Source organism: Leptinotarsa decemlineata, unplaced genomic scaffold (assembly GCF_025532065.1).
Source record: "Leptinotarsa decemlineata unplaced genomic scaffold, Ldec_3_MD MMD2_tig00000010_RagTag_RagTag, whole genome shotgun sequence".
NCBI classification, from domain to species: Eukaryota; Metazoa; Arthropoda; class Insecta; order Coleoptera; family Chrysomelidae; genus Leptinotarsa; species Leptinotarsa decemlineata.
The window spans coordinates 11,626,946-11,653,988 of record NW_027412538.1 but is presented as its reverse complement, the minus strand read 5'-3'; the positions used below and the strand labels follow the sequence as shown (position 1 = coordinate 11,653,988).

Sequence of the window (27,043 nt, the reverse complement as noted above, 5' to 3'; positions counted from 1 at the left end):
GCTTACAAAATCAACAAAACACTTGATTAATTCATCAGTATTCTACGTCATTCAGTATATTTAGCAAGCCGAACTATTTCTGGTGTCGCTACAGAGATATTCTCAACTTTGTCAATCCTCCCAGGTGTTGAAATGTAACAATAGTCAGGTATGCAAACCGAACAACCGAAAGCGCAACATTCTTGGATTCTTGCAGCCATTCTGCAGCGTTGCCAGAAGCACAGAAATGTATTTAGGTTTGAGGAATTTATTTGTGACGTAAAGAAGTATCGATTTTCTACGGCCCACTTTGATCTTTTTCATTGATATCAATGTCGAGTGATTAGGAAATATATTGTTATTGACTGAAAAAAGTTGACCTGCGTTTTACGTTCGTACAAACGGACAAAGCTGCGAATTGATTGATTGAAACTAAATTTGTATTAGTTTTAAAATTAACTTGATTGTTTTGCAAATAAAAGCATGAACATAAACGAAGGTTATTTATAAATAAAAGATATATTTGCATGAGAATTGCAGTAAAAGAAAGTACTGTACATGACTTCCCGGGGGGTAAAAGTGAAAAAAGTAGAAAATATTTTTGTGTGTGCTTTGAATTTTTTTTCAGAAAACCACTTCGAGTGGATTTTTTATATCAAGGAAATGTTCGATAGTGTGGTTATAAAACAGTACTATAATAATACGAGTACTATAATAATAATATACGAGGTTATCTCTGGTAGAAAACGATAAACACTAACACTAAAGATACTATTCAATTTTATGATGAATGTAATACATAGATAAAACTTCAATATCATATAAGGAGATTTCTATAAGAACTTACCTTTTTTGAATAACAACATACCACGTGTGAATGGACATAATAATAATAATAAATAATAATTAATGGGCTTTATTCATTGACATAGGTACATTGTTTATAAAGAAGAAGTAGTTAGAAAAATCAATGAAAGGGCGACCATCAGCCAAGGCTGTTTTACAACTTAACTTAGGGGATAGCATGTATTTTATAGAAATATAAAAATAATTACCTAGTATACATAGGTAAGTGAGTAGTTCATGAATCTTTGTAAAATTAAGAAAAAAATGAAGGTTATAAATTTGAAAGTGGTGGTGAAAGTGGTGTCTCACAAAAGTGAGACAACGGAAACACCACATGAGCAAGGCATAACATGAATATATTATCTATCTAGAAGACTTCAGATATGTTTTCAATTTTTTCTTGAAACTATATATGGAGTAGTGTCTAAATTCACTGGGCAGAGCATTATATTCTTCGATAGAGTTGTAATTAAAACTACGAGAAAAGCAGGCTGTCGAGTGTTTTGGGATAACAAAAGTGTTCTCCAATTATTCTGAGATTTGATTTAATCCAAGTCACTGGCGATTGTACATTGACTCCTCAAAAACTAGTTTGAAAGCAGTGTTGCTGCATAACGGAAACGAAATATCTTCAGTGCCGATTGCTCATGGTTCTGATATGAAACAGGCTTACGAAAATATGAGATTTCTTCTTGAAAAAATCAAACACAGTGAACATACTTTGAAAATTTGTGACGATTTTGAAGTTATTCCACTTCTGCTTGGGACTACAGCTTGGTTATATGAAATTTTGCTTGTTTTATTTGCGAATGGGACAGCAGAGACAGAAAAAGTCACTATACAAAGAAAGTGTGGCCCAAGCGTGAGGCGCTTACTTCAGGCCGTGAAAATGTTGAAAAAAACAAGCTTTTAGTGAACCCTGATGACATACTTTTACCAACTCGGTCTGATGAAAAAAAAATTGTGAAAGCTATGCGCAAAAATGGCACAGTAGATTTTTATATCTGAAACAATGCGACGCAAATACAAGAGAGAAAATTTGTAGGCCCACAAATACGAAATCTGATTAAGTATAAGATCTCTGAAGGAAAACTAAATGATCAGGAAAAAGTCGTCTAGAAATGTTTTGTGAGTTTTGTCCAAAATTTCCTAGAAAATCATGAGGCGGAAAACTACAAAGACTACAATACATAAACTTATAATTTCATATGAAGCTTCCTTAAAAATACATATTTTGGGCTCTCATTTGGGAGCTGTGAGTGACGAACGAGGAGAGAGGTTTCATCAGGACATTTCCTCAATGGAGAAGCGTTATCAAGGGAAATGCTAAGAGATTATTGTTGGAAACTTAGAAGAGACCTACCAGAAGTCAAATATTCACGAAAATCATAAGTATTTATTGTACATCAGGTAATTACTTCTGTAAGTGTAGTTGATTTTTGTATTTTTCATGAAAATATATATTTTGACGTCAATGTGTCATTTTTTTCACTAATACATTATTGGTTGGTGACCTTAGTAGATTCAAAATTTGATATAAGTTTTCATGTGACAAAAAACAGTTGGAATTTTGTTGAGCAGTGTTATTTTATCTATTATTCAATTCGAGGTCAATTATTTGAGTATTTATTTAGGAATTTAGGCCAGGACGAGTTAGAAATTTATATTGGATTCATTGGAGAAAAAAGGATATTACCATTAAGAACCAGGTTTTTAAAACCTGATATTTTCGTTGTAATTTTTAATCGAATGTCACATCTTAATCTTCCTTAGATCACATTGGGGTCCTCTCCCATTTCTGAGATGAAACTTCAACTTGAGTGAGAGTTATTGAAAGAAATCAAAAGATGTTCTTAATAAATTATTTAGAGAATTCAGATGTGGCAACACCGAATCATCGAGTCGCGTTGTAGTAGTCTCCGAGCGGCCGATACCGATCTGCGACGGTGCGACCAACGGCGGCAGAGGGAAGGACAATCTAGTTGTCTCAACTCTCGAAATAAACGAGTAGCGACGTTGTCGGATCGATCGCGGCCTGCTCGATCGACTGATTTTCGAGGTCGGCCTTTGGCGAAACGCGTGCCGCTCTTCAAGGACCGGGGACGGCACTAATTTCGCCATCGATTCGCGTGCATCTTTCTCTAACCATGTGCTAGGAACTTCTCCCCACGTGTGCCGTAATAACTCGATGGGGACTTGATGTGGGAGATAAGTACGTTCGTATACCTACCGGTCCCAAGAGGCACTTGCTCCTTTTTAGTTGCGTTCTCGTTTGAGGATTTTTCAATTTCTGGGAATTTGTCTTTTCGGGGGCACATCCGTTGGAATGGGGAATGGGTAGGATTGACTATGGGCGCTTTATTCTCATTTCTAAATACGGGGTTTTTCCCGTATTTTCCGGGAAAGTACGCCACTGACTTTTTGTTGTTTTTAATTTTTTAAAGGTAAATAAACTAAAAATACAAGGTTCTCGTCGCTTGTGTTCTTCATGTCAAGCTTCGTTTTCGAAAAGAGAAAATCACTTTTGAAAACTATTCATGGACAACAAAATAAAAACCGAAATTAAATAATAAACAATTTCGAACTCAAATTAAATGAGCAAATTATCTACCTTCTGATTGAACACACAATTGCAATCAATTCGTCATATTAGTGTGAAGTTAGCCACAGTTTCCTGGCCACACTTTCTGACGTAGGGAAAATTATATGCGGGATAGAGGAGCAAACGCGGGCGGTGTTGTCAGATTTTCTACTTTTTCTGTTTCTGATGATTGAAATTCTTCCAGTGAATAAACTTAACCTACAAGAAGACCACGTTTCTGATACAATACTCAACATAAAGTCTTACAAATCCGTGAGGAGACTATAGATAATCTACGCAAATGATTTCAAATGTCAGAAATTCTCATATTTCTCAAAAAGGAAGACATACAAATAATTATATAATATAATTACGGTCGAAACAATGTGTGACCGTAATAGACGAGGAAAAAATTATTTCTCAATAAAGACCATCAGTAAAGTAACAGAAATATTTCGAGTGCCAAAAATTTTTGTATTTCGCAAAACTGAAGACATATAGTTGAAATTATATACAGGGTCAAATCAATTTGTTTGGCCGTAATAGGCGAGGAAAAAAATAATTTCTAAACAAGACCGTCAGCAAAGTAACAGAAATATTTCGAGTGCCAAGAATTTTTGTATTTCTCAGAACTGAAGACATATAGTTTAAATCATATACAGGGTCAAATCAATTTGTTTGGCCGTAATATGCGAGGAAAAAAATAATGTCTGACAAGACTTCAACTAAACTACCCGAAACATTCCGTGTGCCAAAAATTTTTGAGCTACATTGGAAAGGAAACATAAGGAACGTCTTGTCAGACATTATTTTTTTCCTCGCCTATTACGGCCAAACAAATTGATTTGACTCTGTATATATAACATTCCTTATTTCCTTTCCAATGTATTTCAATAATTTCTGGCACACGGAATATTTCGGGTAGTTTAGTTGAAGTCTTGTCAGACATTATTTTTTTCCTCGCTTATTACGGCCAAACAAATTGTTTTGACCCTGTATATAATTTCAATTATATGTCTTCAGTTTTGCGAAATACAAAAATTCTTGGCACTCGAAATATTTCTGTTACTTTACTGATGGTCTTGTTTAGAAATTATTTTTTACCTCGCCTATTACGGCCAAACAAATTGATTTGACTCTGTATATATAACATTCCATATGTTTCCTTCCCCATGGAGCTCAAAAATTTTTGGCACACGGAATATTTCGGGTAGTTTAGTTGAAGTCTTGTCAGACATTATTTTTTTCCTCGCCTATTACGGCCAAACAAATTGATTTGACTCTGTATACATAACATTCCTTATGTTTCCTTTCCAATGTAGCTAAAAATTTTTGGCAAACGGAATATTTCGGGTACTTTAGTTGTACTCTTGTCGGACATTATTTTTTTCCTCGACTATTACGGCCAAACAAATCGTTTTAACCCTGTATATAATTTCAACTATATGTCATCAGTTTTGCGAAATACAAAAATTTTTGTCACTCGAAATATTTCTGTTACTTTACTGATGGTCTTATTGAGAAATAATTTTTTCCTCGTCTATTACGGTCACACATTGTTTCGACCGTAATTATATTATATAATTATTTGTATGTCTTCCATTTTGAGAAATATGAGAATTTCTGACATTTGAAATCATTTGCGTAGATTATCTATAGTCTCCTCACGGATTTGTAAGACTTTATGTTGAGTATTGTATCAGAAACCTGGTCTTCTTGTAGGTTAAGTTTATTCACTGGAAGAATTTCAATCATCAGAAACAGAAAAAGTAGAAAATCTGACAACACCGCCCGCGTTTGCTCCTCTATCCCGCATATAATTTTCCCTACGTCATTAAGTGTGGCCAGGAAACTGTGGCTAACTTCACACTAATATTCGTCATTGATTTTCTGGCACCTTCAAAAATACCTGAAATATTCCTTATGTCATTGCAATTGTCGATTATTCGATTGCTCAAGTCATTCACATCTAGTGCAAGAGATGACCCCATAAATAGAAATCTAAAGTATTCATATCTGAACTGCGAGCTGGCCAATTTTGAGGTCCTGAACGTCCAATTCAGCGATTAGGGTAGGAAGGTTTCATCACATGGAATTTGTCTGTTAAGACCGCATATCGACTGATTGGGAATGTCAAAACATGAAACAAATTTCTTGCATCCATCAACATCCGATGGTTGAAGCTGCTTTACCGCCGAATGTGGTAGTCAGTAAATAATTTCGGAGTCCTGTCGCTGGATGAAGTTGAAACGATACAAAAAGGCATTCAGTGCTTCATGCAGCGCAGCGCCATCCACTTTTTCATTCTTGAAGCAACCAATGTTTTGAAATTCGATTCTCGCGCCATCTATCAGCATGTGCGCAAAGTTAGATTAATCTCTTCGAGAACTTTTAACAAAACAAAAGCGAATTGGCAAACTCCCCGGGATTCCTATGCACGGACTTTGTCCTTAGCCAATATTGATGTTATATCTCACTTTTGAAAGATAAGTTTTTTAAAAAATTATTCATTTTGAAAAAGGGAAACAGTACCGTGTTCCCTTGAGTTACGGAATGCACAATCTAATATATGAAAATGGATGTTTGTTGGTTGGTAAGTGATAAACTTCTACATCGTTCAACCGATCGTGATGAAACTTGACATTTATAAGTAATTTTTCATAGAGAAGGTTTTTAGGCTATCAGTTTTTCTGTAGCTCGCCACTAGATGGCGCTGTAGAACAATTTTTTGAAAGCACTATTCTATAACGCTGCGCACGCCTAAGTTCGTTGATTCTGATTCTGTTAAAACATTGGAACAGCAGCGATACAGCAACATAGTACTAATTAGTACTACAACTACCAAATTCTACGCGGGCGAAGCCGCGGGCTACAACTAGTATAATATAAAGTAATGTGAATACAAAAGTAACAAACTTGTAATTCGAATGTAATCTGGTGTAACTAACTCATTTCGTCACGCAGGACGGTATTTATAGAAAAATAGGTGATGACATATTCTAAAATGACACAAAGAAAATAAAGAGACTTTGTGTCGTCGTTTTAAGAACTGCGTATCGCCGGATGTCGATTCAGCAAGTCAGCATTGACTTCGATCTATGTCACCTTGGGTATGAATACAGAAGGTCAATAAACAACATATAACATTAATATTCATACTTATATGATCGCCCTATTTCGCCTATTTTTTTTACTTTCGGCCTTACGTACAACAGCTCTAGAACTATAATTAGAAAACTGATTTCTTCCTTCACCGTTAGATTAGTATTCACGATCGCTTTTCGTTTTTCAGATTGCGTCCAAGGATCATGGGAATCCGGCCTGTCGTACGAGTGCCGATCGTTGCTCTTCAAGGCGCTTCACAACCTGATCGAGCGCTGCTTGCTGTCGCGCGACTTCATCCGCCTGGGCAAGTGGTTCGTACAGCCGTGCGAGGGACCGCCGAAGAGGAACAGCGTCGAAACGGGTAATTCGCACCTGAGTTTTTCGTTTGCGTTTTTCCTGCACGGCGAGAGTTCGGTGTGCGCCTCGGTTGACGTGAGGCAACATCCGCCCGTCAGGAGGCTTTCCAGGTGGCACATGCAGCAGGCGCAGGCGACGACGGCGGGGCTTAAAGGTTTGTATTCAAGTTACTGGAATCGTTACTATCATCATAACTTCTTATGGAAGAGTGAACCGCTTCGTTACTTAACGCGCCTAACGGCGCCAGTTTGTCTGATTTTCCTTTCTCTCACGCGTACGTCAGTGGACGGCAGGCTCCTTCTCTCTCGTCGGACAGACGCTCAGTGTTTACTGTGCGATAGACATATACTGTTGACAGTATTATAAAAATGTAACCAGCAAGCATGTAATATTCTTTTATTATAGGAAACTTGGCTTGAAAATGATGATACTAATTTTGTGAATGTACATTATTAGTATCATTATTTAATCCTGCAAATTAACAATTGGCTTATGGTAGCTGTAGTTAACGTTACCATATCAATATACATAGAATTTAAGTAATAATTTAAGCTTTTCCCAAGTTGAACCATTACAATATTAAATAGTTCAACTGAGATCGGTTTAAGTTATCACTTCTGTCGGGCGTCCTGAAACGCAGACTTGATGGAGAAGATGCCAAAACTGTGCGAATCTATACGTCTATCCATCTATCCATTGCTGAAAAATATATTTTTAGTAATTTTGATTCAGATGCTTTCGCCATATTGATGATAAAATTGACAAGTTTCGTACTGTTTTGTGCATCAATGGCTGGTAAACCGATATTATCTCTACGAACGAATCAATCATTAAAAAAATCGTGAACCACCTTACCGATGGGTTTATTTATTTATTTATTCAACGGGTAACTCCCAATTTTTATACAATATATTAACCTTAGAAAGTTAACTATTTTAAAGTCTATCCAAATCCAAGATAGAGTAAAACAAAACAAAATCGAAGCGTGATGTTCACGTGATCGCCCAGTGTCAGATGGAAAGGGCAGCGTTCATTGGTGAATTCGCCTTCTTGGTACGAGTTCGGTACCAGCACAGGGTTGTAATCAGTCGTTTGCGTGTTTGTGTGGCGTGCGTTATAGTATATTGTTTTAAATTGTTTTCCAAGATGTCCAGTACAGACACTGCTGATGACACTGTGAGCTATCCTCTGAGTCCAGCCAGGAAACGATCCAAAAAAAAGACATTTGAGTGTTGAGATGAAAGAAGTGATTTTAAATGTGTTCAAGAAAGATGTGGAAGAAATTGAGACATCGACTGTCGACGAAGTCGTATCGAAAGTTTCCGATGAAATTGGAGTGTGTTGCGCTTCGATTTACGAAGTTTTACGGGAATATAAACAAAATCATACATTTTCCAAACCGGGTACAAATCAGAATCGTCAAACCATTATAAAATCAATAGATGATGCTGATACACATGCAATCAGGAGGAAAGTGCATGAGTACTTTTTCAGAAATGAAATACCCACGATAGACAAAGTACTCACAGAAATAAATGAAGATGTTTTATTGCCAAGTTTTGAGCGGTCAACATTCCATAAAGTATTGAAACATTTGAATTTTGTATGGAAAAAACGAGGGCGCAATAGTTTATTATTGGATAGAGAGGAAATTGTGTTATGGAGGAGAGAGTATTTGACCAAAATTAAATATTATAAGGAACAACAGAGAACAATTTATTATATGGATGAAACCTGGGTTAATGCTGGTCATACTACCCATAAAGTATGGGTCGATGAAACTGTGACCTCATCTAGGAGGGTCTTTTAAGATGGACTGTCCACCGGATTAACAAATCCATCAGGTAAACTTATATTTATATTAAGACCTGCCTCAATCTCAATATATAAAAAGTAACCCTCGTATTTGTTTCATTTACTTACATACCTCTTCATAATTTCAAGTAATGGAAAACGGCTTATTATTTGTCACATCGGCAATGAGAATGGGTTTGTTGCTGAAGGGCTGTGATGTTTATCACGAAGAAATGAACGGTGAATCTTTCGAACAGTGGTTTTCCAAAGTTCTACCCCATCTGGAGGATAATGCTGTGATCGTAATGAACAATGCACCTTATCATTCGAGACAGTAAGAGAAGATTCCGACAACGTTTTCAAAGAAAGTTGAAATCCAAAATTGGCTACGATCAAAGAATATTAGCTTTGAAGACTCAATGCTAAGAATACAGCCACTAAAAGTTGTCAAGGAGCGCAAGCTTGAATACCAAAAATATATAGTCGATGAGATGGCAGCAGGCCAAAACAAAATTTTTTCTCGCCTGCCTCCATACCACTGCGAGCTCAATCCCATCGAGTTAATATGGGCGGATGTGAAGAATTTTGTAGCTCAGCATAACACCATGTTCAAATTTGCAGATCTCAAAGTACTTTTTAATGAGGCTTTGAAAAGAGTCACAGCGGAGAAATGGGAGAAGTGTGTTCGGCATGTGATATCGGACGTCGAGACAAAGATTTGGAAGCTTGATAACATAATAGAGGCACAAATCGAGCCACTGATAATTCAGATTGGTGAGGATGACACTACTGATGGAAAGACAAATTCATCCAGTTGAATAATTTTGATTATTATTCCTTTTGATTTTACATAAAATAAAAATTATCAATAAAGAAATAATTACGTCTCTTTTCATATAATGCTTGAGTGCGCTGTGAAAAATCCAATGAAAATCTTTTTATATTACACATATTATCTGCATTTTTCCCGTTAAACTGCAAAACTTGTGCATTTCACTCGTTATCATAAAAAAGTTTTCCTAAGTATGATATAGCATTTGCGATCAACAAGATGTTGGTTCTGAATACGACCCTGGCCAATTCTTGGGATTTTCAATATCACGTGCGTAGGGCATGTCAATGTTTACATCCACTCTATCTTGGATTTGAATTTGCTTTAGTATCTACATATCTAATAAATCAACCTACATAGAGAAAATTAAAATAAAATTATGATAAAAAAAAGTTATCTTATAAATCTATATCACGTAAAGTGTATCAAAGAGTCCTCTAAGAGATGTGAAAAAAATCAATATTGGTCCCATTGGCATTCGATAGACTTCTGGACAAAGGAGAATGTTTTCATAATTACAGCTATGAAAGTCCTGACTGTAAGTTTGGTTGTTACGTGTCCTTCTCGGGGGAACATGCAGATTGACTTGACAGAGAAGAGTTGTGCAATTAATTTCGTTGTTCAACAATTTATGTAGGAATATTATGTCTGCATGTGCCTGTCTTGTACTGAGTTGGAGCAATCCAATAGTAGAGCTAATTTCAAAGAGCGAATGACTTTTAGTAGGCAACATATCTAATAAATTTATTCTGAACTTTCTCAATATCATAACTGTGGTTGAAGTATGTTGGAGACCAGATACAAGTGCAATACTCAATCACTGATCTAAGTAACCAATGCCAAGTATAGTGTTTGTCCATCTTGTCATCCATCATAACAGCCAGATCTCGTATAGATTGTACACGTTCCAACTTCTTCCCTGCAGTACTATAACCAGGTATATAAAGGTTTAATGACTTTGAAAAGGAAATACTTTTATATTTTGCCACATTTGACATCCATATAATTCATCTTACACCAATCAGAAAAAGATTCAAGGTCCATTTGAATTTTCGCACAATCCTATTTTGCACATCAGTATTTCACAGTGAGTAATTTTTTCTTTGATATCATTTACAAAGATATTGAAGAAAAAAGGTCACAAGTGATTCCCTTGAGATACTTCTGAGGTAACAGATATCTCGTGAGAGATAAATCATTTAATTTTCACAAACTGTGATCTATCACAAAGATAACTTGAGAACCAGTCCAGCAAACTCGCAAGAAAGCCAATTGCCTTTAATTTTTCACAAATAACTTTACGGTTCACGATGTCGAATGCTTTTGAAAAATCGGTGTAAATTATGTCCACTTGTTGTTTATTTTCCAGAGCATTCAAAATATACTAGGTGTACAACAGTAGATTAGTTTTGCTAGATTTAACTTCACTAAATTCGTGATGTTCGTCGATAATCACTTGTTTTAAAGGACTCTTTATATTATCACAAACGATGTGTTCAAGTAGTTTGGGTATTGTACTTAATATGCTGATCGGTCTAAAATTATTTATGTCAGCTTTGTTACTAGATTTGAAAGCTGGCGTTATTTAACTTGATTTCCAAATGAGGGGGAATTTTCCCAAACTGAGTGAAGCTGAAAATAATAAGAATAATGGTTTAGCTAGTGTAAATCTACAGGTTTTCAGTAACATCGGTGAAATGCAATCTGATTCCGGACCGTTATATGGATCTGATTCCGATAATTTTTGTAGGATAATTTTTAAGGAAACTGTACAACTATTCATATCAATTGTTTTCTCATATTTTCATTTTGTCAATTTTTCTCCATAAAAATACAGGGTGCAAATATAATTATCTTTCCATCGATCATCAATCAAACACCTATTATAAATCTGCCACTCGATAGTTATCTTCACTACCCACATCAGAGCCGCAATCATAATTCTCATATTCATTTTCTTTTTAAATGAATACTAGTTGTTACTAATTTTTTTTTTTGGTATTTCAGTTATCTTGGCACCTTACGGTCTAGCAGGCTCTCTAACCGGCCAGAGTTTCAAATCACCTGAGGCTACTTCTCGTCTTCTGGATGATTGGAGCCAATTTTACCCTTTGGACAAGTCGAATGGTCTCACTGACAGCAGCGTTGTGGAAGTTATCGTTGGAGGCGTCAAGATGAGATACCCTTCCTGCTATGTACTGGTCACTGATATGGATGAGAGTACCAATTCAGAGGTTATGACTGGCCTACCGCCCAGCCCGCCAAACGAAGTCTCGGAAAAACGGGGCGCCAGTCCTATTCCGATTCAGACGCCGCCTCCCAGTCCGATTCAGATTAATAGTAGGGTGCCCCAACCGGGTCCTTACACGGTAAGTGTAAACTTAATCACAGGCACAACTTAGAAGTTTAAGAGCATGAAAAGTACTTAACAATTCTTTGTGTGTATCATTGGTTGCCGATTTAGACCAGTCACTTTAGCATAAAAAAGGGGTTAACCTCGGAATGAGAGGTAATGAGCTGAATATTTGTATATACCTTTATTATGGCGTTCTAAAAGCTGTCTCAAAAGTCTCATATAATCTCGTGTCTGTACCGGAAGTTATACGAGGTCAAAGGTAAAATAAAACAGTTTTTCGCGGTTATCTCAGTTTCTATTGCTCCAATAACAATTATTAAAAAAATTGTAGGGCATAAAATTTAGGATAAATTTTGTTTGAACCTTTTTTTCATGCGCTCAATCGTTTTTGAGATAGAGGACAGTAAACGAGCAGCGTGCGTACTGTAATCTACAAAACTTCATAAACCTCTCCAGTTATGAGCAATAGAAACTGAGGTAACCACAAAAAACTTTTTTTTACCTTTGACCTCGTATAACTTCCGATACAGACACGAGATTATATGAGACTTTTGAGACAGCTTTTAGAACGCCATAATAAAGGTATATACAAATACACACATCGGAAAAGTCTAGGGGTATTTTTTAAAATGGCAATAATTTTTTTTTAGATCGCTTTAGGGAAAAAAAGTTGATGGGTGATTATTAAACGAATGTAACTTACAACAAAATTTTTTAAATGGTCAAAAATACTGAGTGCGCATATAAGCAAAACTAAAAAAAAATATGGCACTCTTCTTTGGCACCCCGAAAAAAAATCATAATACAAAAAAAATTGGAATCAGTACAAAGTATGGCCTCCACGCTGGTTTATTACGGCCCTACATCTATCGTGCATCGACAAAATGAGATTGTCAATGTCTTGTTGAGGTACATTTGCCCATTCAGCGATTAAAAGCTCTCTCAATTGAAACGTTGTGTGAATGTTCCCCATATGCGGAGTAATTTTTCGTTGAAGCATGTCCCACACATGCTCGATGGGATTCAGGTCCGGTGATTGTGCTGGCCATGGCAATACATCAACTCCTTCGTTGGTGAGCCAGTCAGTCACTAGACGCGCGACATGTGGACGAGCATTATTGTGCATTAGGTGGAAATTTTCACCAACAGCACCAGCAAACGGACGGACGATAAGTAGAAGAATGGTGTCGAGGTACTGTCGAGCTGTGAGGGAGCGATTTGGAAAAACGAGATCGGTTCTGCCGCCGATCATGATTCCGCCCCATAGCATTACTGTACCACCTCTGTATGTGTGGACTTCCTGGACGTGTCTCAAACGTTCATTATTTCCAGGTCGTCTCCACAATCTTACTCGACGAGAATCTGGATGAAATCCAAATCTGGATTCGTCTGTAAACAAAACTGTGGCCCAATCATTTGCATCCCAGTTTTGATGTTCTTGACACCACTCTAATCTTCTACCGCGATTGCCTCTCGACAAAGGTGGACATCTAAGTGGCCTTCTGTTGTGGGGATCTGCTTCATGCAGTCGATTTCTGACAGTATCACGACCAATGGTTACCTGGTGCGTCTGCTGTAACACGTTAACCAACTCAGGTGCTGTGATTGTCGGTTGTCTTCTTGCGGTTAAGACCAAAAATCGGTCTTGAACTGCAGTTGTAGCGCGTCCTCGCCCTGGATGTTGTTCGGCTGGACTGTCAGTTTCACGGAAACGCCGCCACAATCGATTGATAACACTTTGGAAGACCCCCAAACGAAGAGCTACATCATTTTGTCGCATGCCACCTTGAAGAAGCCCTACAGCTCTATTCATCTCAGCCAATGGCAAGTGATGGCGTTCCATGTTAAAGCACAATATCTCCAGTTTAATTGCTGAGCAAGAACTGCATAGAATGTACAAACTCGACACTTTCAGATTATTCATTTTAGCCGAAAACCTACAGTTTGTAAAAAACTTGATAAAAGATTAGTTACTGTTTTTGCAGGCTTTGTTCAACCCATAGAAATCTACAGGGTGGTCGAGTGTACCAATTTAATCGAAATTAAACGACCTCATGCATTTATTTTTATGATATTTAGTATGTTATGGAAATATCCCTAGACTTTTCCGATGTGTGTATTTAGCTTATTACCTCTCATTTTTATCATTTGACTTCAACACACAACTAATATTTTGAATTTACAATCTACGTAGACAGTGATATTTATATTGAAATTGTTCACATCTCATTTCCTTATTTGTTTATTTTTTATTTATTCATTCTTATGGTATATGATATTCGACAACACCTTTTAATACTATTGTATTTTTTTATGGCGAATAAACGATATTCTATTCTATTCCGAGGTTATTCGCTAAATTAACTGGACTAATTATGTGATTGCCATGTAGACCGGGTAGTAGTTATAACTCGATTACCAAAGAAATATTGTTTAAACTAGAATTGGATATGAATACTATGAGCACGCTTGAAAGTTGAAAATATGTTCAATTTAGTTACAATTTTTTCTAGTGATTCGCAATTATTCCTGAACCATAGTATTTAGGAAAAACATATAATAGACCTTTTCTGTGCCTTTCCTTCATGAATAAAAAAGTCCTATAAGTTTATTATTAATAGCAAAAAATATTTCAATCATCTCCCTCTTTCAATCAGAAAGTTAACCTGCTACAAACACTTTCGTAAAAGAGTTAAGAAACTTCTGCTAGATAAAGTTTATTATAGTATCAAGGAGTTTCTTTTGGATGACTTCGCAACTTACAATTGCAACTTATAAATTTTTTTATCACAGACTTTTACCATAGACTTTTAGAAGTGTGCTTGAGCCATATCAATATCTTGTTTTAATTCTTGACCTTTATTTTAATGCTTCAGATTGTTTTAGTTCTTGAGCCTGCTTTGTCAACAAAACCTAAACTTTTATAATGATAAAGCATTTCCGACTCTGACTCTGATCACTTTTTATTTTCAACTTATCTCTCGCGAAAATTTCGATAAAAATTTGAACTCATTTCTGAACTATGTTAATTATGGAAAAACTGTAAAGACGTGTTTTTGTTCTCCTTTCCAACAGCAACAGGAAAAGTTCTAGGATTTTTTTTATTTTCAGTTTTTAGTTTCAAATTGTTTTTCATTTCATGAAAAAAGTCTCCATATTTTCCATAGAATCTGTTGAGAGAAAAAAAATTGTCCTCTTGGCTGTTTTTGAGTGTCCTAGTCATTTTGGAGATAATTGAATTGAAATTTTATTTCTTCCATATTTCCTGTACTATCATAGTAACGGAAAAGTATATTAAAAAATTTTTGCAGAGGAATGTGGGGAATTTCCAAAGAAAGGAAGCAAACCACAATAATAACTCTTTATAAAGATATTTAGAGTATACGCCGTTTTTTTTTTATACAAATTTGTCATTTTGTGTAATTCAAAATTCATGCGAAAGCAGTTCATCTGAAAGAAACTTCTATGTATGCTCTATATACCTTAACAAAGAGTTTTTATTGTATAAATAAAAAAATTGACATTGAGAATCTCAGCAACATATATAGTAACGTACTGGAACTACAATTAAAAACTCTCTCGTTTAAAACTGAACTGGAAATTATTTCACTAACACATCAGGTTCTATCCCAGACCGTAGTGGGCTAACGATGTCACCAATGTATGAGCACTCATTCTTTCTAACACCAATAACACCCTATGAAGTGGAATCAATCATCACAAAAACTACATTGAAACCGTCAGCTGGTATCGACGAAATAGATGGCAAAGTAATTCGTTTTGTGAAAGAGCAAATAAGCAAACCATTAGCACATATAATTAATAAATCGTTCACCTCTGGAAAGTACATTGATTCCTTGAAAATCTCTAAATCAATACCTATCTATAAAAATAAAGGGTCGAGAGATGACATGAATAATTATAGAAATATCTGCTTACAGAGTCAGATTACAAAGATCATAGACATGGCCTTCAACACGAGATTAACAAGTTTCCTTGAATCTCAAACTCTCTTAGGCTCATCTCAACACGGTTTTCGACAAAACAAGTCTACCAGTTCTGCTATAGCAGAATTATGTTTGCAACTATATGATGCTTTGAACTCAAAAAACAGCTCTATTGTACTCTTCTTTGATCTGAGTAAAGCGTTTGATACGGTCAATCACAATCTCCTAGTTAAGAAACTCTATCACATTGGTGTTAGAGGGACGCCACTAAATTGGCTCACATCGTATCTCGAAAATCGAAAACAAGTATTGATACTGGGTAGTGCAAAATCGGAAGAGAAAACTGTAAATGTAGGGGTACCGCAAGGATCGCTACTGGGTCCAGTACTGTTCACTATTTTTGTCAATGATATCACCTCAACATGCAAACAAGCGCACAAAATAATGTATGCAGACGACACAACTATGATAGTGAGAGAAAACAACTTAGCAAAAATAGTAGAAACTGCCAACACCGTTGCAAACTAATTTCACACATGGTGTACCAGTACGGGCTTGTGTGTGAACAGAGAAAAATCAAATTTTATCTCATTCATTCCAAAAAAAGCATTCTATTCTCTGAAGGAATTTTTAAATGACTGAATATGACCTTTTTTTAACAAATTTTAGCGTTGAAAGTAGGTTGTGTATGTAGAATAGCCTTATAAATAGGTATATATTCTGATTTTAGTTGACTAGTCTAACGAAGTAGTAACATTTGTGTACCAAATTATTTTGTAACATATGTTCTGCTTTTACAGATGATTAAATTCTATTCTATTCTAATAAGTTTATTGTGGCCCTGTTCCTTGACCTCAAAAGTGAATTTGAGGCCATTGATAGGTCTCTACTACTAACAACGGGAAGACTGAAAGACATATTCTCTCGTGAAATTGACAGTTATGTTGGAGTTCTCTAGGGTAGTGTTTTGGATCCCCTTGTATTCATACTATATTTAAATGACATGCCATTGTTTGTTGATTGTGAATTTATGAACGTTTTTGCTGATGACGATACTTATTGACATGAACCTCGAAATGGCTATACAAAAAAATTAATAATACTCTAGCAAGTGTCAAAAATTATTTGAAAATGAATAAACTAAAGCTGAATGTATTGAAAACAAAAGCGATGATAATCACCACCAAATTTAAATACAGCCAAATAGACTCAAAAATTATTAAACTCAGCATCGATGAAAAAATTTAAGTAGTGAATTCAACTAAATATCTGGGATTCCTGATGAATAACACTCTTATCGTTTTATGAAAATTTTGAGTATATTAAAAAAAAAAAAAATTCAAAAAATTATTCTTTTTCTCTAGAATTGCCAATAAACTTTCAACCGTGCCAAGTATCACAGTCACAGTCAATTGTTCAGCCACACTTTGACTACTGTTCTTCTATCCTATATCCATTCATTCAGAATAAATTATCTCACATGTTTCCTTTCTTTTCATCAGTTTATATGTTCAATTCATTGTTTCATACTCATTTTTTTTGTAAGTTTAAAAAAAACATAACTCAATAAATCATTGGCCCTGAAGAATCGAAAGCTTGGCAGAGTAAAGCAAAGTTTTCATTTTAATTTTTGACTGTTAATCCATATGTATATTATATATTATTATTATTATTATTATGTGTTTAGTTACAGCTATTCACATTGTTTTAGGTTTCTGTTGAACGTTTTAATTCTATGTCGAGAGAGCAAACAGCGGCTACAGTTTTACCTGAAAGAACGTGGCAGGAATGTGTTCTTGGTAGTGCTTCAGGAATACAACAGGATAAGGAATTTAGCGGAAACTGGGAATTTGTTGATCCGACGAGGAGGACAACCTGTTCATGTTCGAAGTAAGTACAAGATTATAAGTCGATGGATATGTAAAGGTTTAACATTCTGTCATTTATTATTTGTGAACAACATTACCTGAAACGAAAAAAGTTGATTTGTCGTGCAGAAAGGAATTATTGTTCAAGCAATGAGGTAGGTAGAATATACATTTGGATTGATTGTTTTTACTCGTTGAAAGGAAACATTTATGATAGGAAAACCATGTCTCTGTCAATAGGAAATGGTGATATAGGAATTCACTTGTGTCTAAATATTAATTATTGTCTGAAATAACTAACCCTTCGTTAAAGTTTATGCTAACATTTGAATATGTTTTTTTTTTTTTCATTTCTTGTACAACTATATATATTTTTTTGTGATAAAAATATCGTGGACGTATTTGTAAAAAAAGGTTCTAATAGATAACTTTTCAACGTACAAGTAACTTTTTTTTTTTATTATTGAACTTGAAAATGGAAGACGGTACTGAAATTGTACCAAATTGCAGGTGTAGGAAATTCATAGGGACTCCAGTGGGTTCGAATAAATGGTCAACAAGCAGCGGGGCATCTCCCCGGCCTGGAAAGGCAGCCAAGGGGGGCCGGGTGCCCTTTCATAGGCGCTCTCCTTTACAAATTGCACCTGAAAGGTTGGTCACTCGCTTCGTCATTTGTAATTTGAACAACTTTTAAGTTTAACTTGATAGAGACGTTGCTCTCAATCATTGGAAATTTCCATTACAGATGCATTAGAGAACCCGTATAAAAAGATTTATATGAAGTAATCCAAAAAACTTGATTTATTTAAACGTAACTTTCTTGTGGAAGTTCTATTTTGGTTGATGGAAGGTTGTCGATAAGTAACTTTTTGAATTCCATCATTAAATATATTTGATGATGGATGATATATCAAAATATGCTTTAAAAATTGTTCAAATTATAAAAAAGAGGGGTGACGGGCAGAAAATTATTCATCGCCTTCTTCATTTAACAAAATACATAATTTTCTAATGAACCAAAAGCCATTCACTAATACTTAAAACTGAAACGTGTTCTTCAAAGAGTGTACAGCTTTTTTCCTGGTATGTTTAAAAAATGTGTTGTGGTATCTTAGATCTCAGAAGTCCATGAATTTGTTACCAAAACCGGGACATTTATACTTTTTGAAGCACACTATAAGCTACAGTTCGTAACTGAAGAAGTACTTCAAAAACAAGTATGTTTCATTCGACAATCCAAGATAACATTTTTAATGCTTTGGTTTTGGGGAAGTTTTGGTTTTGGTACAGCTTAAGACAAGTGTTGAATGTATATGTTTGTAAAGTGTTTCGCATTTCACATGAGCATTTCAAAGTGTTTCATTATGTGTTGTCCATGGAATTATATGGAAGTCACTGGTTTTATTCTGTTGTGAAAAGTTGAACAAGTCTAAATTTGTACACAAAATCATTTATAAAACAATGGTTTGTTTTATAAATGTGATAGAAATGACTGATACTTGATGAAAATCCATTATAACATATTCTAAAAGCGCTACCGAATGGCTATATAAAAACCACTAACTATTGATCATTGGAGCTTCCGGAATGATTTATTTCCTTTTTCCAGAATATCTAAAATTGAAAAATAGAAGCAAACAGTACATCGTACATGGCATTCATTTAAACCAGAGGTTCCCAAACTTTTTCATAGACCACTTTCAAAATTTTGCTGGTTCTTATGAACCCTTTACAGCTACATTTCTAACATATTCCCAAAACTCGTGAAGATTAGATCTAACTTTGGGAATTTGTGTTGTGGCTGTATTCCAACCACGAATTAACATTTTTCGAATGACGAATTGGCTAATTAATTTATTCGGAAGTTCTCAAACTGTGGGGCGCGACTCCCAGGGGGGGCGAAGCTTTTTGAGAGGGGGCGTGAGAAAATGAAAAAATTAAAAACCCAACTCATTTGAAAACATATAAATTATAAGATAACCACTCGAATATGTTTTTCCATAGTCATCATAGTCAAACATCACTCCCCGGTTTGAAAAACTTTGTGCAGATAAAAAACAGTCCCATCCTTCACATTTAAAACTAACTTTGAAGGCAACTTGTGTATTTTGATTAAATTTTGTATTAGGAAGCAACCACTAAAATATATATCATTTATGTTGAAATTAGTTTGAGTTTTTTTCTCTTTAATTTAAAGCAGATTCAAATCCAAGATAGAGTAGATGTAAACATTGACATGCCCTACGCACGTGATATTGAAAATCCCAAGAATTGGCCAGGGTCGTATTCAGAACCAACAACTTGTTGATCACAAATGCTATATCATACTTAGGAAAACTTTTTTATAATAACGAGTGAAATGCACAAGTTTTGCAGTTTAACGGGAAAAATGCAGATGATATGTGTAATATAAAAATATTTTCATTGGATTTTTTACAGCGCACTCAAGCAATTTTATCGGAAACTTTCGATACGACTTCGTCGACAGTCGATGTCTCAATTTCTTCCATCTCTTTCTTGAACACATTTAAAATCACTTCTTTCATCTCAACACTCAAATGTCTTTTTTTGGATCGTTTCCTGGCTGGACTCAGAGGATAGCTCACAGTGTCATCAGCAGTGTCTGTACTGGACATCTTGGAAAACAATATACTATAACGCACGCCACACAAACACGCAAACGACTTATTACAACCCTGTGCTGGTAACGAACTCGTACCAAGAAGGTGAATTCACCAATGAACGCTGCCCTTTCCATCTGACACTGGGCGATCACGTGAACATCACGCTTCGGTTTTGTTTTGTTTTACTCTATCTTGGATTTGGATAGACTTTAGGTATAATAATGTTGCTAGTTGACTTATAACCTGTAATTTTTTTTATGTTTCCATGATTGTTTCAATTTGTGTATACTATGGCCATAGTTTGTATTGTGTACTACTGTGCTTTGTATATATTAGGCATATAAAAGTATGAAAGCAAGAAGTAATAAAAGAAGGCCTATATGTATATTACGAAGGCGGCGCCAATTTATGGTAAGCCATGAAGGGGGGGGATCGGGTTGGAAAATTTGAGAACCTCTGAATTAATTGATTGTGCTGTGAGTGGATGTCAAAAAAGTGAAGTTGGTCAATTGAAAAAGTAATTCCATCCAACTTTTTTTTCAGCATACAGCTCAAGAAGCAATCGATTCTCACTTATTTAATTTAGAAAACTCCCCATTCGCTGTGGTAAAAATAAAATATTAGTATTCATACTGGTGAAGAATCAAAGAAGTTCATGCAAGATCGCAAACACACATACAAGTTTGCTGACGGCAGCGGCGACGCTTTGCAAGTCTCGACATGTTGTATTGAATATGGAATTTGCAATGTTTTACTTGTAACAGTCGCTGAGCTTCTTAAAATATTATCTGCCATTTCCGTTATTCACTATCGAAACCACATAAATTTTCGTGGATCCCCGCTTACGAATTGTGAACCCCAATTTTTCTTATCACGCCAACGTAAATCCCCGTCGAGTCTCTCGTGGATCCTTGGGAGTAAATTTGGACCACTTTGGGAATCACTGATTCACACAAATAAAAACTGTTAGATTCAATTCCGTTATTTGAATAGTTGTTTTTTTTTTTAATTTGATTGATTCAATCTATATATAGATTTAAATGTTATCAATATTTTTGGTACTGTATGGAAATTTAAATCGTTATTAGTTATTATATCTTGTAAGATTAGGATATATCCTATAATAAAGATTACTACTACATTCATTGCAATCAATTGTATTGATTAGATCAAATAACGAAATTGAATCTACAACTGACAATTGAAAATCTTTCTATTTCTATATTTTTACTGAGAATTATATTTATGATAACTCCTCACATATGAAAACTATATTCAAATCTATTTTCTCAGGTAATGACGAAATATTCAACATTTGTCACATTTTTCATCTGTCACCGTTTTTATTCGTGTAGCATTAATGTCATTTCTTTTTTTAAACCTAATTTTGGTCTCACCTCCATATGTTCTTTGATTTACTGTTTGCTTCCATTTTGTAATTTTGAATAACCTGGAAAAATCCATTCGGTAAAGAAGAAACTCGTTTTTCCACAATTAATCAGCTAACCAGCTAATGCCGCGCAGAAAGCTGAAGGAAAACCTTCTGGCACCTGTGCAACGTCTTTCATTTGGAAGATTTGTTGCAAGTAACTTCCCTTATATGAAAAGCAGACCACTGATAGACCGGTTTCGGAGTAGTTGCTCCTCATTAGTACCGGTAAGGCCATTTCAGACGAAGTGAGATGACTAACTAGTCATAAGCTCTATCTGCAGTTCATTTAGTAGGATATCACTGCGCCACCTGCAGACAAAGTCCGGTAACAACCCCACAGAGACATACTCCGAGGTGGGAGTGAGAAAAATAAACATTCCGGAGAGGTGCATATAACATGCCCAAGTTCAGATGAAAATCACCTTACCCCTTGCCTCTCATATGCACCTACGACTTTCTTGGGCATTTCATATGCACTTCTCTGGAATATGTTTATTATTCTGACTCCCACCACTGAGTATGTGTTTTTGAAGTTGTTTCCGGACTTTGTCTGCAGGTAGCGCATGGGACAGACTTCCTACTGAATCAAATGCAGATAGAGCTTATGACTAGTTGGAATTGATTTTGTTTGTTCGGGTTACTCAGACGGTTCACTCCTTCCTGGTACTGACGAGGAGCAAGTACTCCAAAACTGGTTTATTGGTGTTCGACTTGACCAAATGAAATCAATTTCTGCTTTTCAAATATAGGAAGTTTCTTGCGACGAATCTTTCAAATGGAAGACGTTGCACAGATGCCTGATGGTTTTACTTGAGCTTTTTGCGCGGCATTGCTGGGTTAGTTACTGTTTTTCAGTCGGGTAGCTGCCACACGTACCTATAAAGTCTTAGGTTCACATGAGAGATAAGGGTTAAGGTGTTTTTCACCTGAACTTGGGCATTTCATATGCACCTCATCGAAATATGCATGATCTTAATCTATTTGAAAATAATCGTCATAAACCAACATACCTTTTGAAACTCAATACTAGGCATTTTCCAGTCGAAAGTGGTTTCGATGTGATTATTCATTATCCAAAATAAAATACGTTTTAATTCAATAATCTTCATTTGCAGATGTACGGGTTCATACACTCCTCAGGGCGGCCCTCCATCCTATCCAAGAACTCAAGAATCTATGGCAATACCTTCAGTGGGATCTCCTCCTTCCGTAGCTCCTTCTCCGTTACCGAATCCTCATTCTCAACCCGCTTCCGTCCCTCCTGGAGACCAAACTATGCCGACACTGTCACCCCATCTGCCTACCACCAATCCTTCATCTGTCGATAAGACTCATACGCCAGACAACCAACCTCCGAAGAGCGTAGATAGCTCGGCAAACAGTCCTGTCGGTCAGATGGATGTCAAAGGCGAACCACAAACTAACTCCATCTCCAGTCTGGTGTTGAAGAAGCCGGTGTTGAGTAGCAAAGAGTATGAGGTAAGTTGAATTTTGATTAATTTTTTTTTAATGATTGAAGTACAGTTAAGTCACTATCTTGGTACTTCTTTAATTGACTATCGTCTGTAGTAACCAGGTTGATATAAAATATCTGATACATAATGAGCCCAAAATTACTGATTTTGTCAATGAGCAATTAATTATGTACGAGCCGTGATCATGAGTATTCACAAACGTTTCAATTTACTATTACATTTTTAGTTTGTTCTTTGATAAATGACACTTGATGCATCAAACTTCAAAAATTTCATTTCTTTTTTTGAATTGAATATTATACACAAATTCGGTCAATTTTTTTATCTGTTTGATTCACAACTGCTAGTTGATGGTTTCTGACAAACAACTAATGTCTCTTTGTTGCACTTTCTCGTTATGTATAGTTTGTTGCTCTGGCTTTAAATCTTTCTACAAATCCTTGAAAAAAAATCTCACTCCAAGGAGGTGCTTCTCAGTCAATCTAGCTATATTGTTTGGGAAGTAGCAGTATTCATGAAACGGATAGGATTTTAGGAGCGGTAAATGAGTATTTATGCACTAACAAATTGAAGTTGAAAGTAACAAAAACAAATGCAATGATATTCACCAGGAAATGTAGATACAGTTCTCTAGATATCAACGGTATAAACCTCAATATCAATAACGAAAAAATTGAAATTGTGGCATCAGATACCTTGGTTTTCAACTGGATAATTTTTTAAATTTTGACAATCACTTTGAATATACAGAGTGGTCCAACGAAAAGTATGCACCTTGCTTTTCTCCTTTTTTTGTAACTTAACGCAAAAATGCTCGGACAGGTCAATTTTGCTTTTGAGGGGGACACATTTTAGATGTATTTTTCTACCTGTGCCTTCAACCACCTAGCGAGGGTGAGTAACAACCCTAAAATTTTAAATGGAAAGTGGGGTCGAGTGATATATCATTTGAAAGGGCACAAAATTATCTTTCCAATGATACCTAATTTGTTGTATTTCACTCAAACATGTAGGTATTATGAAGAAAAACAACTACAACCCAGTACTTTGAAATGTGTAATTGACTCAGTAGAATCCTACTTCAGCAAGTGCTCAAAATGTGACCCATTTGCTTCCATACAATAATACAGATTTTATTCAAATCTATTCCTAACATTCTGTAGCATATCAGTTGTTATACTTCTGTACTCTGCTGTAATTCGTTGGCGAAGATCTTCTATGGACTCGGGCTGCGTAGCAAAACATTTATTTTTCAAGTATCCCCAAAGGAAAAAGTCTAAAGGCGATAAATCAGGTGACCTGGCAGGCCATTCGATGGGGCCTCTCCTTCCAATCCACCGTCCAGGAAACCGGTCATCTAAAAACTCTCTTACCGGAGCAACATAGTGAGGAGGTGCTCCATCTTGCTGGAAATGAAGCCGATCATCATTATGATTTTGGTCATATTCAATTATTTCTGTTATGAGAGGATCAATTGTATCTTCAAGCATGTTCAGGTAGACCTCACCAGATAAATTCCCAGGAATAAAAAGTGGCCCTACGATATGACTACCTAATATGCCACACCAAACATTGATTTTTTGAGGGTACTGGGTATGGATCTCTCGGAATAAGTGTGGGTTACTGTCTGTCATCCCAGTAACATTAAAACGGACAAAACCTTTGCAACAACCTATTAGTATTTTACAGTATAAATTGGAGGTTAGGCCAAGGCTCTTGTAGCAATATATAAACAGTTGAGGATATAGCTGATTTTTTTTTACTTAAAACTTTCTCAAGCCATGTTTCTTGAATGTAAAATATGTGAAAAATGTTTACTTGTATTATTGTAAATTAGAGACCAGGAGGGGTATTCCAGATATCTTACTAATATGTGGTATATTACTTTTATTGAACTGTTTTCTATGAAATCTTTCAGGAGCATATTTCAACGAAACTTAAAATTTTGTTTTTTCACCTCACACATAATGTGTTAGTTGAATGAGAGCTAAGAATCAAAATCTTTGATGGTTTGGAATAGAAGTGTTTCAGCAATGTAGACAAGAGAAATCGAATCACTAGGAAGATGGAGAGATATAACCTTTGACAGCCTTCAAATCCATATGATTTAAGGAATACCAATTCCTGACAGTTGTTACCTTTGTTTGCAAATAAAAATCAACCAATCAACAACTATTTATATATGATTTATTATAGCAAGCGCCAAACGTGATGGCGAGCGATAACGCAGGTATAGACTCTCCCAAATAAATTATTATTGGATTATGATAAGCCCCTTGCCGGCCAGTGTCGTACTTATAATTAGTTTCAATTAGGGTAGCAAATGGAACATAACTTCTTTGTAATTTCTTTTTATATTTCATTTAGTCTTATAAGTAGTAATACAGTTCATTGTAATGTTCTATAATTAAGCACTTATTCAAAAATAAACTTTTGTTAGGCAAAGACATTTTTCCGTAAACAACACAAATTATTCAGACAATTCCAAACGCCAATAGCATTGGAGGATAAGTAACGATACGCCTCTGTACAGAACATTTGTATGTCTTGCAAGAGCTGTTATGGGGGTTACATTGAAAATGAGTGTGTGCATGGGGGCTGGCTTGCCATCAAGTTTGGCGCTTGCTGTACTAACAATAATATTGAAAAATATTGTACTGGGAATGTTTTTGCTGAATATGCGGATCATCAGAGGTCCCAGATGAAAACTACAAAAACACATTTACTTAGTTATTAAATTCACTTCAACGTATTTTTTTTAAATTGAAACTTGGTATATAAAATTTATAGATTCCAATTCAAAATTACCTATTTTTGGAAATAATAATCTGATATTATGATAGTTAAATTTTAATATAATAATATAGTGAAATATATGATTTGGAAGAATTTATTCATTGATAACTTTTTAGGTGGCGCTTGGAGAAGAAGAACGGACTTTAGAGATGTTATACGACTATTCGACTTTAGACGCTTGGCTGAATCATCCGGTGAAGAAATTTAAGCCGGACGGCAAAGAAAACCATTTATCGAGTAGGATAGGTAAACTTGATATCTATTCGTTGTATGACAAAAATTGCAATGTGAATCAAAGCAACGAGGCTGTGAACAAGATTCAACAAGTGAATATTAAACAGGAAATCAAGCAGGAACCAGGATCGAACGTAAGTTATTTTTAATATGAGCTGAATGCTGCTTCATTGACATAATTCGAAGAAATAATCCTCGTGTTCCTACGATACTTTGTTTTTAATGGATGCAATTTCATCTGTAGGTTGATTCCGAACCGTCTATGACTGGCCCGCACCCACACGGTGTTAAAAGGCCTGGAGACCCATATGAATTTGACGAAGACGGCGGAGGTTCCAACTGCAATATGGACGGTTTTAAAAGAGGACAAGTCGTTATCAAAGAGGAGAATAAGGAAGTGAAAAAAATAACGACAGACAATTTGTTTACTAGTGAAGGATTGCAGCCTTCATACAGGGACTTGGACCAAATTTTCGATAATTCTGACTACACGAGTAGTGATGAAGCGGTAAGGATATAATCGATGAAAAATTGAAAATAACTGGTACATTAATCGGTTGAAAAACTGTTGAAGATCTAATAGCCAATAACAACATTATATAATTATAATTAGTAACTAGCAAAACTTTGTTTATTGAAAACAAGCACTTTTTCCAAACACCAGAACTGCAATACGCTACTCGACGCGCATTTCCACCATCCGAGTTGGCATTTTCAGGAGTTGAAGCAAACTAATTCCTAACATCATTACACATAAATATAATACGCGAATGACCTTCAACCAAGCAATTACAGTACCACGCTGTAGATTCAGTCA

General features: G+C 35.6%; 1 protein-coding gene across 2 annotated transcripts in view; it reads left to right on the top strand.

Annotated features, from left to right (window-relative positions):
- Window positions 1-27,043, top strand: part of skd (mediator complex subunit skuld) — a 148,606-nt gene that overhangs the window by 91,077 nt on the left and 30,486 nt on the right. Inside the window, exons 3-9 of one of the 2 annotated variants that reach the window (XM_074171547.1) lie at window positions 6,699-7,022; window positions 11,502-11,863; window positions 17,509-17,687; window positions 18,176-18,316; window positions 22,837-23,200; window positions 26,109-26,360; window positions 26,471-26,734. In XM_074171547.1, coding sequence (XP_074027648.1) covers window positions 6,699-7,022; window positions 11,502-11,863; window positions 17,509-17,687; window positions 18,176-18,316; window positions 22,837-23,200; window positions 26,109-26,360; window positions 26,471-26,734 — 1,886 coding nt within the window. The remainder of the gene's footprint in view (window positions 1-6,698; window positions 7,023-11,501; window positions 11,864-17,508; window positions 17,688-18,175; window positions 18,317-22,836; window positions 23,201-26,108; window positions 26,361-26,470; window positions 26,735-27,043) is intronic. The other variant, XM_074171548.1, reaches the window with a different exon arrangement.